Source organism: Sphaeramia orbicularis, chromosome 9 (assembly GCF_902148855.1).
Source record: "Sphaeramia orbicularis chromosome 9, fSphaOr1.1, whole genome shotgun sequence".
In the NCBI taxonomy this organism is placed as follows: domain Eukaryota; kingdom Metazoa; phylum Chordata; class Actinopteri; order Kurtiformes; family Apogonidae; genus Sphaeramia; species Sphaeramia orbicularis.
Genome location: NC_043965.1, coordinates 13,403,692 through 13,418,770, shown reverse-complemented (window position 1 = coordinate 13,418,770; position 15,079 = coordinate 13,403,692). Strand labels below are relative to the sequence as shown.

The 15,079-nt window shown below is 34.4% G+C and overlaps 1 protein-coding gene across 3 annotated transcripts; it reads left to right on the top strand.

Moving 5' to 3' along the window:
* The first annotated feature begins 866 nt into the window (after positions 1–866).
* Positions 867–14,452, top strand: prlrb (prolactin receptor b). Of its 3 annotated transcripts, none has more exons than XM_030144624.1 (9): positions 867–930; positions 2,861–2,943; positions 3,785–3,917; positions 6,270–6,439; positions 8,028–8,194; positions 10,322–10,463; positions 10,545–10,641; positions 10,747–10,816; positions 10,922–14,452. In XM_030144624.1, the coding sequence occupies exons 2-9, from the start codon at positions 2,874–2,876 to the stop codon at positions 11,717–11,719; spliced, it is 1,647 nt and encodes a 548-aa protein (XP_030000484.1). In that variant the 5' UTR covers positions 867–930; positions 2,861–2,873; the 3' UTR covers positions 11,720–14,452. The 3 variants fall into 3 exon arrangements, with proteins under 3 accessions (XP_030000484.1, XP_030000486.1, XP_030000483.1); XM_030144626.1 differs by having other exon boundaries at positions 877–1,042; XM_030144623.1 differs by lacking the exon at positions 867–930 and adding an exon at positions 2,692–2,760.
* The last annotated feature ends 627 nt before the right edge of the window (positions 14,453–15,079 follow it).

Below are 15,079 nucleotides of genomic sequence, written 5' to 3'. Positions count from 1 at the left end.
CAATGAGATATTATGAAGGTGCTGCGTCTGGCTTCATCTTCGTCGTCATCCTGCGTTAACAATTTCTTCAAACATCTTCTCTGACTAAACTACTGGTCAGATTCATTTCTAATTTTATATGTAGGTTCCGTGGGAGAATGTCTACAGTTCTGAGAAATTTGGATTTTTATTTTTTTTTTTCGAAGAATTTTTTGAAATATTTAAAAAAATGCCTTTATTGTAATGGGCCATATTTTAATAGCTTATAACATGGAAATGGTTTGAGATATCAATATAGTTACTTTTGAGCACTGATCGGAAGTCATATATGGACTTCCATTTAATTAGTTGAGTTATCCTCCAGTGAAAGTACTACCAACTCCTGCATCAACACCACAGGACTCTAACATAGAGACAGAACCCGACAACTTCACAAATTCAGGTTGTTATTAATTTTTGATAGAACACGACACTGAGACACAGAGCCATTGGTCCAGTTTTTTTTTTTTTAATTATTATTATTATTTATTTATTTATTTTTATTGGGATCTCTCATACAGGTTTAGGGTTTTTTCCCCCTTTAACTTTATTGGAAATATATAGGTATACAAAACAAAGAAATTTTGAATAAACATCAAGATGTCAAAAGGAAAAAGCATCCAAACAAAAAAATAAAATAATACAAAGACTTAGAGACACAAAGAAGAATAGACAAACAATAATCATAAAAACTTAAAATATAAAGATCAAAGAAAAATAAATAAATAAATACTAAAATATAGGTTTAGGTCAAAGTGAGACCTCCTGTTCTGTGTCGTGTTCAGGTGGGCCCGTCGTGACGTCATTGACTCCTCCTCCTTTGTGACTCTGCTTCTTCCTCGTTCCACCTGTGGTTCAGTTGTCCGGTGTCCTGGTGTGGGAAGCCTGTCTGTGATACCGGAGCTAAAGAAGGTATGTTACATTTCATGCCTTTTTTCTGCCTTATTTCCATTTCATTTGCATGCGGTAAAAAGTCCACGAGGATTAAAAAAAAAACAAAAAAAAAAAAACAGCTGTGACTGAGGTGAGTTACCACTGTACCTGCAGCTATTTAGCCTCCATATATTTTAAATAAATAATGTTCAGTCGTAGTGTTTAAGTTTTATTCGTGTTAGCTTTTTATTCTGTCTGCAAACAAGGGGATATACTGTATAATGACAGTGGGTTTTCTTTAGGGCTTGAATGACAAAAGTATTAACATTAATTTATCCACCAGTGGAAACTCCATATGAGAAAATTAATTACATGGAAAATTATAAGGGAATATTATGACACCAAAGGTTTTTCCTGATGATCAAATAATTAATTTAAAAGCAGATATTTACATTAAAAATGATTGAAATGGTGGTTGTATTTTTCTAAGATCATATGAATTTTTATGTTAAACCTAAAGCTCTACAGCACAATCAATCAGTCAATCAATGGACTACAGTATATTGGGATGTATTTTGCTTATAATTATGGATGCACCCATAGATTGTCCAGGCATTGATATCAGCCAGTATCAGTAACATAATAGCCTATAAAATGTGTTTTCACTGATTTCAGTGGTAGATATTTATCTGTTGTGTTATAGTAAAGGTTTTTATTCATAAATTTGTATGTTTTAATATGTGTTCATTCAAAGATAATGTGATGGGCTGAAAGACTTTAAAATAGCAGCTGTTTTTACAGTTATATAATGATTAATAATGATAATATAATGATTTTTTTAGTCAAGGAGGGGACAAATAACAAAAACAAAATTAAAATGAAACATTGGTAACGTTGGTAATGGTATCGGCTAACAGCCCAAATGTTACTGTAAATACTGATATCGGCTAAGAATCATTACAACTGGAGCATCCTTACTTATAATTATGATTGCAAAGTAACATAATCTTTAAACATTATCTCTGTTTTTGAAAAATATGTGTTTTGGATCTGAAATTAAGGCTGTTCGGATAGGTTTTTTTTTTCTTCTTTATGTTACATTTATTATGTGGTAATAACTCCCTTGGAAAGCATATTATTTTCATCAACAGTCTCACTTTTACTTACTGAAATAAACGTGGTTTTTCTTAGGAGGTGTTGTTGTTTTTTTTTTGACTTTCATCTAGTTTGTTATGTAACACAATGAATTAACCAAATAGCGTTGAGGTGAAAAATGATGTGATATACGAAAATGAATGAATAAGATGAAAGAAACCATACAACCACTCCAATGATAAATAATACATAATTCTATTTAAATATAAGCTATTTAGTGTACGTGAATGAAGCTGATTTGATTATTGTATGTATTATTGTCAACACTAGTCCTGTTTGTTATTTGGGGGATATCCTGCATCTATGCCTTGTCTTGCTGCAGCCTGTTAAAACCTGTTACAGACAGTGTTACAGCATTAAAATTAAGTTGTCAGGGTGGATGCTGTACAAAAACAAAGCCAGAGAAAAGAAAATAGTGAAAGGGTGTGGCATTTTTTTTTATTTAACTGCAAACTGCAGACTGGTAGCCAGTAGTAGCACAAGAATAAAGAATGAGGAAGTATAAAGGATCTAAAGCTGATCTGAAAAATTCTAAAAAGCAATATCAATATTTGGAGGGCTTTAAAATATCTGTAATTATGATTTTTATTATTATTACTATCAGACAAGATTCTTAATTATTATTATTTCAAATATTTTATCAGATTTTATCAGTATGCGATGACTGCAGAAGGCCCCCATGTGTCAGCTACAAGCTCTAAAAACAATATATCGGTGCAGCTGTTGTTTTCCCTTCATATTGATTTGTTTTAGGTACAAACATGGCACACCAACGAGGCATGAGTTTATCACCTGATGATGTCACTTTTTACAGAACCCACTGCTTGATGCTTTGTGCCAGGATGGGGAGAGATGTCGGTGTGGTTTTGGTCGTGATTATGCTTGGAGCTGTAGAGTGTAAGTACTGATGATGATGATGATGATGATGATGATGATGATGATGACAGTTTTACCTTTTAACTAATATGAGGTAAAAAGATATGTTCACCAAAACTGTAGTTATAGCAGATGGTCATAGTTGTCAGAATACTAAAAGTACAGTTTGTTTGAGTGTAAAATTTAAATAAACAAAAGAGTTAATGAAATGTCTGGGTTTTTTTTACTTTTGCTGCATCTGTATTTCTGCTTTCACTTGTCTTATATTTTTTTTTTTTTTTTTTTTTTTTAACATCATCTAGTTGTCATACTAGTAGAGTAATATGCAGACTTTTGCCATTTCTGCATGGAGACAAATCCAAAGTCTTGATCTCTGCATTAGGTTATCATGTATCTCTTCTGCTGAAAGAAAATAAAACGATTAAATGCTAAAATTTTGACTTCAGTTGCAAACAGTAACGTCTTCAAACATCACCTAATGAAAACCAAATGTATCTTCAAGATTATATTGACTATACTGACATGATATTCTGTCCTGTATGTTTGTGTTTTGTTTTTTGTACTCGAGGGCTTCAAGTCTGTTATGATATTAACAAGTTATTTAACTGAACATAAGAACAGAAATTTATATTTATTTGTCAAATGCTCCATTTTTTTCTGAATTATAACATAAATTACCTGAAAACAAACCTTGCAATGTCAGAAACAAAATCATTCTTTAGAGATGTAACGAGTGACATTCACAAGCCAAAAGAATCGAGGCTGGTTTCAGTCACTGTCTTACTCTGCCAGATGTCTGTTTTCTTTTTTTTTTGACTGTGTTAGGGCTCACTGCATGCTTGTTTGTCACATGTGTTGCCAGGCATGTTCCCACCAGGAAAACCCTTCCTGCAGCGCTGCTGGTCCCCTGACAAGGAGACATTTACCTGCTGGTGGGAACCAGGCGCTGACGGAGGGCTCCCCACCACATACCGCCTCTTCTATGAGAGAGATCAGTCAGTCTAAATTTTTTTGGTTTTCAGTTGTTTTGTGTTTTTGCTTTTCACGATAGTGTTAAAAAAACAGGAAATATTGTTAGCAGAGAGACATAGAATGACATTTATCAAAGGTCAGTGGGTGGAATCAAATACGGATGTTACAAACAGATTGAATAATGTGTGTCTTAACTACAAGGCTACGATATAAAGAGTCTGATAAGTATATCAGTCATAATGAAAGTCAGTCAAAGTAAAGTACAGTTGTCATTGTTGTGTCGGACACAGGAGTGGAAAACTACCAGCTCCCTCCTTCACTCACTTGTGCTCAGTGAGCTGAGTGCAAATCTTTGTTGCCGTGCAGGTAAAGCTGCAGACTTCAAACACTTCACCTGTGTGACCCGCATTCAACCTGGCCTGTGGGCGGAATGCCAGGGCTCACAGGCTTTTAACTAATTCCTTATGTTCACTAATGCTTAAGACAATAATTTCACTATGTAAAAAATGTAAGGATTCAGCATTTATATTTTATTCACATGAATTCTTGAAACTTTAAATATGTAAAGAGTGAAATAAATTAGCGTTTTCATTGGAGACAGTTTAGTTTTTGTTTCTTCTCAGAGAGCTTCAACTTTGACTTCAGTGTTTTATTCATTTTTCAGTTCAGATCCTTTTAACCCTTTCATGCATGAATTATGAGAACCTTAAGATTTTTTTCCTAAGTGTTTTTATTCCTCTTTAGGCATTAAAAACACAATGCAATTGAAGAAAAAAAAAAAAAAATGTATGACTTTATTTTTCATGGAGTTACAAAAATGTCCACTCAGCTGGACATCATGCATTTAATTTTTGAAGCAAAGAAACATGTGTTTACTTCTATACTGTGTGAAAACTGTGTAATAAAAACATGTTTAATGCTGCTAATCCAATGTTTTGTCACATTTTAACATACTCTAATACTAGTTATTACTCACTTCATGGAGATTATATGGCAAAAAACCCCACGTTTTTGTTAAAAAAAAACCCTACAAATTACAGTCTAATAACGATATCGAGCAATTTTTTTTACACTTAAACATATCACTGCAGATTAGGTATATAAAGAACAGCAAATTTACAATAACAGTATGAATTGCAGTGTATAGGATGATGCATAAGTGTCCACTGTTTTGGCTGATATGGAACTAAAACAGCAAAACCCATGAATATACAAGAGAACAGATGTAAAATAACTGTCCACTGTAGTGACCAGTATGCATGAAAGGGTTAATATCTTAAAATATGAAGATTGCATTGTTTGTACTTGTGTATCTTGGGGAATATGATATGTGGTTCAGGTTTCAGTGAGGACATCTTAGCTACTTATTAGGACAAAACAGGGTGTCTGTGGATGCTTAAAAAGTCTTAAACTATTAATTTTGATTGTCCCAAATTAAGGCCTTAATTATCTTTAAAATTGATAATTAATTCTTAAATATGGCACTCAGAAATCTTAAAAATTCCACAGACACAATAAATGACATTACTGTATTTGCTTTGGAACTAACTGTCGCATTTATAATTGGTGTTGACCGTTTTATCATAATGGAGATGAGAATGCGTGGAGCTGCCAACAATCATTCATGGGTGCAGGGGTTCAGGTATGAACTTTAGCAGCTGGAATGTCAGTAGCAGGAACATTAGTCATGAAGAAATGTAAATGGAACGTTAGCTGGATTGTACATGGTTAAGACTGGTACAAGGCAATAATTATGAGGCCTGTTATAGTGTTATTTATGTGAATGTAAGGTCTTAAATATGGCTAAAGATGCTTTGAAAATTATCTCGAGAAGTCGTAAATTTGGATTCCCCAAACCTGCAGATACCCTAGTTTAGTCCTGTAATTTACAGGCTGAGATTTACAGTATTTCACACATGAAACACAGCAGGGGTGAAGTATAACTAAGTACAAATACTTTTGTTCTCGACTTAAGTAAAGAGTTCTGGTATCAGTACGAATATTTCATTTTCTTACAACTTTTTCCTTTGACTCTTCCTATATATCTATTATTTTAGTCGCATATCTGTATTCCTTACATTTTCAAAACACGCCCTTTACTTTAATTTTAATGAATCCCAACTTCAAGAATGATCACCTTCTAAATGGTTTTACAATGATACATGAAATTTATACATCATATTGATATATCTGTTGTTGCCTATCACATCGAATGTATCAGGAATATTCTGTTGGAGTAAAGAATATGTTCACTCTATCCACTTTTGCAGCTTGGTCACACACTGACCCTGTCATATGCATGCTGAAGTAAAAATGCAGGGAGCCTTGTTTGTCTTCATTCTGGTCCATTACACTGCTGTTTTGTCTACATACAGGATGGAGGGAAAGCACGAGTGTCCAGATTACCACTCAGCAGGAAGGAACTCATGTTTCTTTAACAAGAACCACACCGCCATCTGGGTAGAATACTTTCTTAAAGTGGTAGCATCCAATGCCCTTGGAAACGCCACTTCAGATACCCTGAAGATTGACGTAATGGATGTTGGTAAGTCTTGAAGAAGTGATTGAAACACGTGTGTCCTTAGTAGTAGATGCACTCCTAGAAAGCCCCTCCTAAAATAAAAATATGAAACGTCACCACATCTGTATTGTAATTTAAATTTTGATCAGTTCTGTGGAAAACCCAACTGCAGAGGGATAAGGGAGAAAATTAGAGAATTTTTGCAAAACAACTTTGTACATTTAAAGTGTTTACTGAAGTGTTGTGTTATGTTTATATTTTCCAAAGAGCATATAAAATATAATTCAGAAAAGTTTAGCTCATCACTGCAACTGTTGTTCTAAAGTGCCTATAAATAGTTACTTTCCTTCATCTTTATCATGAACTGTTCTTTTACAGTGTTGAACCACAGTGGATATAATTAGAATCCTCTGATAATGAATAACTGTGCCTTAAAAAGTATAGGAAAGTGAAAGTAAATGTCTACAAACTATGTAAATAATTAACGATAGCTCAATGTTCTGATTTTTTCATGTGTGACATACAGTACATGCTGTGATACACTTTGAAATATTGACTGCAAAATTTGTGCATTAATTGCAGTGTGAGTTTACACAGCAGAAATGTATCTGTACTGATTCCACTAATGAGTGACCCAGATTTGGTCTGTGCAGTTTTCTTGAACTCTGTAAAAGATGGAAAACTACCAAGTGACAGACAAGAGGCACAAATGAAGCTCATGCAGAATGAGGTTAAACTGGTTTGTGCCTGGTGTAGCACTTGTTTACAGTCCCAGGTCAAGTTTCATATGTATTGCTTGGACACACATGCGGTTATGTGATTGCCAGATAATTCCTCGTAGAAGGCATTTGAAGGAATTTCCTTTTACATATAGGCTGAAGTTTTCTGACTTTAACTCAGTGGTTCCCAATCTTTTTTGGCTCGTGACCCCATTTTAACATCACAGATTTCTGGTGACCCCAGACATTCAAAACGAAGAATTTTTTTTTTTGCTAAAATTAATTTGTTTTTGATCATGTAACAGTTTGCTATACTATGTTGTAAATAAACGTTAATTTTAGATGACATTTAGTGTATATAATATATATTATTATGGACGGAGGCAGTAAAGCCAGGTGTAGATTACTGCACAAAGTAAGAATTTTATTTTCCTTGGTCAGGATATGTACAGTCAGTCCAGCTTGGATTTACAAGGCTGACAATTAATACTGAACAAACAAGAACTCAAACTATGAATTATGAAAGAGCTGCAGCATCTGAAACTGACCACAATGAACATTTGAAAGATAAACAGTACCACAGTGCTTCAGTTTCAGCTTCAGAGTTTGTCATGTCTTTTATGTATTGGGATTGTCTCTCTCAACTCACCATATATTTTTTACTTAAAAGTTTTTTTTATTATTATTATTATTTCTATCAATTACTAGAAATTTCAGGCGACCCCATTTGAATTCTAGGCAACCCCATGGTTGAAAAACACTGCTTTAATGTATATATACATATTAGGTATTTGCTTTTGTTATATGGCCTGTTATAACCCACCCTGTGTTTGTGTCACAATAAACTTATTACTGTGAATTCTTGTGGTTGCATTTCTGTCTTTGCTTGACAGTGAAGCCAAATGTTCCTGGGAATGTCACTCTGCATCTGGAGGGAGGAGAGGAAAGCCCCATCCTTCATATCAAATGGGACCATCATCTCAACACCCGCCCAAAAGCTGGTTGGATCACACTTGAATATCAAGTCAGAATCAAACAGGAGAAAAGCAACAAATGGAATGTGAGTGTTGAATATTTTGGAAACTCAGTAATTATTTGCATATATACACAGTCGTCTCAGGTGCCACCAAATTGCGTTTATGAATCCCAAAATTTGAAGTGGGAGGTTGGCTGGTTGACAGAACAGCAAGTGAGTTCATCTGAGACATGCATTGCTGCCAGAATGTGAAACATAGCTTTTGTGCCCTGCTTTCACTCTCAACCTAAAAGGTGTGACTTACCCAACTCAATAACAGAAAAAGTATCCCCTATTTACTCATTAGGTGTTCTACAAGAGTACATAACATTCATATGTAAGACTGGCTGAAAGCAAAATGGGAGTTTATCATGTTATCGATTTGATTTGAAGTTACAAAGTTAGAGCCGACTGGACATATACACAAAAAAATTGGTGTTACCATTGGTTATAATAGTGGCTCATGGATAATATTAGGCTTTTCCACTAGAATTACTTATTAAATAAATAAATACGTAAAATTTGGTAGCACCTAGATTTTGTTGTTTTGATAGGAAGGATGGAGGAAGGGGGATATTGGTGTTATCCTGCTCCAAACCATTATTATTGCATTAGCCTTTAAATGTCCACTATGGAATGAACTGTACTTTTTATATAATTAATGAATCATTTGGCAGCCCTTTATATTTATACCACAAGTGTTACTATTTTTTCTATGAACTATAGAATTGGAAACCCATGACAAGGAAAAATCTATTAATAATGCCTTGAAAATGACCTTAAAATAGTTGGTGATAAACAAGAAATCAGCAAGGTTCTCCGTGCGGTGGTCTGCTTATATTATCGTAGATAGCCACTAGAGGGCAATAAGGGGACTTCATAATGCTGTTTACATATAGAGTTACATGATGAGTATGCTTACTGTTCCAGCGTGAATACATGAAACACTTTAAAACAGCATCTAAGTACAGAAGTAAATAATGTGGAGATGCAAATAGAAAGAAAGAAACAGAAAGACATGAATCACAACTCTTTTCATATCAAGCCCTGATGAATACCTCTAGAATATAGAATATAGGGTTTCATGGTGTTGAGTATATTTTGGTATTATATTATACATATATATTTTATAGTAATGGAGAGTGTATTGTGAGTGACAGTTTGGTTAACCTGTTCCTTCCCACCTAATTTGTGTTGATTTTTTATAAAATTAATCAATGACACCTCATTTGAAAGGTAAGAACCTCTAGATCACAGGTGTCAAACATGCAGCCCTTGGGCCAAATCCAGCCTGCCAAAGGGTCCAATCCGGCCCGTGGGATGATTTTGTGAAATGCAAAAATGACGCTGAAGATATTAACAATCAATGGTGTCAAAATTATTTTAATTCAGGTTCCACATTCAGACACATACAGTCCAATTAGATTTCAAGTGGGTCAGGCCAGTAAAATATTATCATAATAACCTATAGATAATGACACCCCCAAATTTTCTCTGTATTTTTTTGGTGGAAAAAAGTAAAGTTACATGAAAATGTTTACATTACCAAACTATACTTTTACAAAAAATGTGAAGAACCTGAACAAATATGAACAAACAGAAATGTCTGAAGAAAAGAAAATGCAATTTTACCAACATTCTGCCTGTTACTAAATCTTTTGTGCGATTGTAATGCACACGTGTAAATGATAAACTGATAAACCGAGGCAGAATATTGTTAAAATTGCACTTGTTTTTCTTAAAACAATTCAAATTGTTCATGTTATTCAGATTTTTAAGGAAACTTTGTAGATGTAAACCTGATCATAATATAACTTTACTTTTTTCACAGTTATCATTTTACTGGTACGGCCCACTTGAGATCCAGTTAGGCTGAATGTGGCCCCTGAACTAAAATGAGTTTGACACCCCTGCTCTAGACAATCTAAGATTTCTAACAAGATACAGCATACCTATATTGACAAAAGTTTTACTGTAGACAGTTTAAGGTATTTATGACACAGTGGTGACTGGATCGTCAGCAATCCAGTGGGAATGGAGAGGTTAAACTGCAAATAAACAACCACTGACTTGTAATGGCTGGAAAACAAGAAACATTGATCATAGAAATCACGCACAATAAATGATAATATGCATAAATGATGATATGTCTTCAACTCTGTGGTCATCTAGGATTACATGTCAGGTAGACAAACCCATTTCAGCCTGTACAGTGTCACTCCTGGGACGCTGTACATGGTTCAGGTTCGCTGTAGACTGGACCACGGCTTCTGGAGTGAGTGGACCAACACCACCTACATTAAAGTCCCCAAATGTGAGTGTGAGAAGCTCTTTACCTTTTCTTTGAATTTACAGCATGACAATAACAGCTATTAAAACAGGCTTCTCTCTTCAGTTAAACCTAAAGAAAATCACCTGTGGGTTCTCGTTTCTGCCCTCACTGTCATCCCATTCATAACAACAATGTGCATACTGGTCATGAAGAGGAAATAGTATGTATCCCCTGGGGGAAAAAATGCAATCTATTGCTCTTTATGCAATGTTCACATAAAGATAAGGCTAATCAGACTTTATGACCTACATTCTTTGTTCTTCAGTGTGAAACAATGGCTTCTGCCCCCTGTTCCTGGTCCAAAGATAAGAGGAGTTGATGTTCAACTTCTCAAGGTAACACTGCGTCTGTTTTCTGTTTCCATTGTGTTCTAAAGCCTTGGCTTTGATAATAATAGTGTGTCGAAGATGCTTTATCAAACTGTAACTGATATCTTTCAGACTGGCCGGTCTGAAGACGTCACTAGTGCTCTGATCATCACCCAGAGCTTCCCACCCACAGCAAACTGGAAGAATCAAATGGAGGACTTTTTGATGGTGTATGATGATAATGACGGGCTGCAGAAGTCAAAGAAGAAAAGCTTCATTATCCCGAATGGATTTCACCTGGAATCAGAAATGCAATACGGGGAGTTAACAGTCATCCAGAACAACTTGAAAAACAGAGGCAAAGAAAAGGAGGAAATGGATAATTTTGTGAAAAGCAATAAGTATCTCTCAGGGGAGAGTTTGTCTAATCGTAAAATTCCTACTGATGCCAAACAGTGGCCAAGTATGAACAATGTGAAGGCAAATACAACAGATCAGACTCTATTAAATCAGGGAAACACTGCTGAAAACACTGCAAACAGTGGCTACGTGGATGTTCAAGGACATGAAGAGAAACCGCAGGTGGATTTGGAACAGGTGGACTACAGCAGAGTCACAGAGTGGAACACTGACAATATTCTCATCGTCAAGAAAGATGACTTTTGTCTCTCAAACAGTGACTACGTAGGTGTTGAGAGGCAGGGGGAAATGATGCCTGATGACTACAGCAGGGTTAAAGAGGTGAACAGTGACAACATGGTCTTCCTCCAGAAAGAAACTGACTCCTCTTGCAGAAAAATGGTGCATCACAATTCAAACCATGCCACTCAAAAGCCAAAAAGTCCCCATGTGACTGACAAAGTGGAGTTGTGTACGGAATTCTTTGATAATGGATATGTAGACAACATTCCTTCACCACATTTAATGTAAACTATTGTTAACAGTCTGATAAAGCACTGCTTAACATGTATATGTGGTCTAGAAAGAGGTTTTTTTTATCACATGGCAAAAAAAAGCTTATAAATTAACTGTGGTCCAACAGAAAAACCAAATGTCCCTTTGTGTCAACTTTTTATATTAACTAAATTAACTTTTATAGTAACTTAGGTTGAACAGTCAATTGAAAATTTATCAAAATCACAGTGAGGTGCAATACCCAAACAGCACAAGTAAAGGTAAAATGTGTCTCAGTGATAATATATAGAGCATTGTGGTGCTACAGAGATGCCCTGAACTACAGTAAGAATGATATTCTGCAAATGTAAGAGTCCTTCCATGCCAACTCACCAGAATTTTTTCTTTTTTTTTTAAATCATGTAAAAACCTCAGCAACTGAAAAAAACCTATAGCTCTGCTCAAAAGATACTCTCAGTTCTGATTTTTTTTAAAAAATATTATTATTATTATTATTATTATTATTATTATTATTATTATTATTATTGTTATTCTTTTGTATGTGTATTCAAAGCTTATTTTTCACTAGATTGAGTCACAGTCTGTATGAATGTCTGAGGAGGCCCTTAGGAAAATGTACAACCTGAAATCATTGAAATAGTTGATATTGGGTGATTACAGTTCGCCAGTGAAAACTACAAAGATTAACAATACTCATTGTCCCCATTAGTTTTCACTTTGTTGTATTACTAATATAGCTCTATAAGATCGAGACGTAGGTTGGTCCTGCAAAATGTGAGTGCTACAGATCTCACAAAATACATCTGCAGAGCGAGGAAAACACTTGATACCTCTAGTATTATTTGAAATGGCTCATTATCGTTATCATTCACTGCCATGTAGAAAAAAGTAAAGATATTTTTGTACTCATTTTGTACTGTATCATTTAATATTTAATGTAGTAAATCGGCATGGAATGAACTGAAAGTGCATAATTTTTTAATATTTTCCAATGAAAATACATGCAAAAATTACCAAAACTCATGACTGACTCATAACAATAATGACAATATATCACAGTGTCAAAATGATTGTTTTTATATGTTAAGCAGTTTTCCAGTGTTGTTTGTAAAAAAGAAATGCTTTACTTTTTCTTTTCTCCTTCCCTTAAAAACAATGTTTGACTCCTGGGGGTTGGTTCATTCAGATGTTTAGATTAGACGTTGGGTTCGGTGTCAGCATAGTGAAAAAGAACTGATGGGGTTTGGGATAAGGCTGGTGTCATGTTGAAGCACGTGTCATGAGGAAACCTTCAACGCGACACTAATCCACTCTGAGATGTTCTTGGCTGCTCTCATCAGCACAATCCCTGAAAATAATAATAATAATAATAATACATTTTATTTATAGGTACCTTTCAGGACACTCAAGGTCACTGTACAAAGTTGTTAAAATAAATAAAACACAATTAAAATTGCACACATACATATATAAAACATATAGGTATATAAAATGGCAGCAGATAAAAGTGAAATTATGGAATTGAGTAGACCTGTCTGAATAAATAAGTCCCAAGTCTCAAGACCAAAACCGTCACTTGATCCCTTTCACTGCAGACATTTTGTTTTGTAAAAACTGCCCGTCCACAGACAGGTGCTATTTGTAACATTAACAACAGCTCTGTTCCATTTATCTGCCTCTGGTAAATGATTCTAGGATGTCTAAAGCATGTAATGTTTGCTTCTGCTTCCTCTCAAATTCTGCATTATCTCACAGTAAAAAAGCCTCCCAACATCTCAAAATCAACAATCACATTTCTCAGAATTCATCTATCAAAACCTATTTTCATCTCAAAGTCAATTTATTAGACTTCAGACTACATCCTTTTTTTTTTAGAAGGTATTCATCCCATCTTTGTGAATTGGATGAAGATCAAATGTCACTGTAACCTCATAAAACACGCTTTTAGCAATAACTGAAATCATGTGTCATAAACTCTTTGCACTAATATCTATCAAGATAAAATGATGACATGAACTTATTTTACCTCACTGTGACATGATGTGATGTATGTCAAAAAATACAGTTATTGCCTTTTATTAAATTCCTTAAAAATCTTCACTGCATATATTTTATGAGTCTGGAAAGACATGAATGTAAACTGCAACTTGACTGGTTGGTAGAGATAAACAACCACAAGGGGCTAATTCTACCCGTTTATTTTTTATTTTTTTAGATGTGTCTTCTTGTGTAATGAAATGTGAAATATGAAATGTAATTATTAGTAAATGTTTTTCCTTCTCATGCTCTAAAACGGTAGGACACTGTACACTAGTATTTACAAAAATACAGACTATTCAAAACAGGAGTAAATGTTGTGTTTGGTACAAATTTCAGCTGATTTGATGATGCTCTAGTGACTAATGTATTTACAACAGTAAGATAATTAATGTGTGCGCTCATAATAAACCTCACTGCTCCAATTAATTATAATTAAGAACATACACCCAGGTCTGATTGTTTTCTGTTTTTACTAATTTTTTGGATATCATAGAAGCATATGTACACATTAATTCCCACTATTTTGCATTTATTAGCAGTGAAAACATATTAAATCAATGTTGAATATTAAATTATAATGTGTATTTTTCAGCTGCAGATTCCTCTAAGTGGAAGGTGGTTTGAAGACTGATCATGATAATAAATTACACACAGCTACAAGATTACAAAATAAGACAGTACTGCTATTAAATACTGATTAGAGTTCAAGTGTCACGTCCAAATGGCTACTCTTGTCTTTATTTCTCATCATATTTATTAGAATGTGGCCAGTATTAGATTTTAACATGATGTGTTGACTGTCCAGGGCTAAATCACATGCACTAAAGCAGTGGGACAAGCGTTCAAATGATAACCCTAAGAAAATACAAATTAAAAGAAAGTACTGAACGACATTTAAAAGCTGTGTAATCCATATCTTAGTGTTTTATTGATTTATTTTTGTTATTATTTAATCAGTTTTGCTATTACAGAGTATCTGCTGGTTTTAGAAAGCCATATTTATGACCTTTTAAGGCATGTTCAAGGGATTATTGGTTAAATTTAAGACCATACATTCACATAAACAGTACAACAGGCCTCATAGTTATTGTCTTGAACCAGTCTTAACCATGTTTCAATCCTTAACCATACTGAAAGTTACAATTACATTTCTACATTACTTTTTCTGCTACTGATGATCAAGATGCTAAAGCTCATATTTGAACTCCTCTATGAAGGATTGTTGGAGTGTCCACTCATTCTCATCTCTAACAATAATTACACATTCTTTACAAAGATTTCTAAAGCAAACAGAACAATATCTTCTTTGGATCTGTGGAATTAAAACCTTTGAAT

Coding starts and splice junctions, on each gene's coding strand:
- prlrb (XM_030144623.1), top strand. CDS start 2,726: ATGTGTCAGCTACAAGCTCTAAAAACAATATATCG. Junction 10,464..10,544: donor CTACATTAAAGTCCCCAAAT/GTGAGTGTGAGA, acceptor TTCTCTCTTCAG/TTAAACCTAAAGAAAATCAC. Junction 10,642..10,746: donor CTGGTCATGAAGAGGAAATA/GTATGTATCCCC, acceptor TTTGTTCTTCAG/TGTGAAACAATGGCTTCTGC.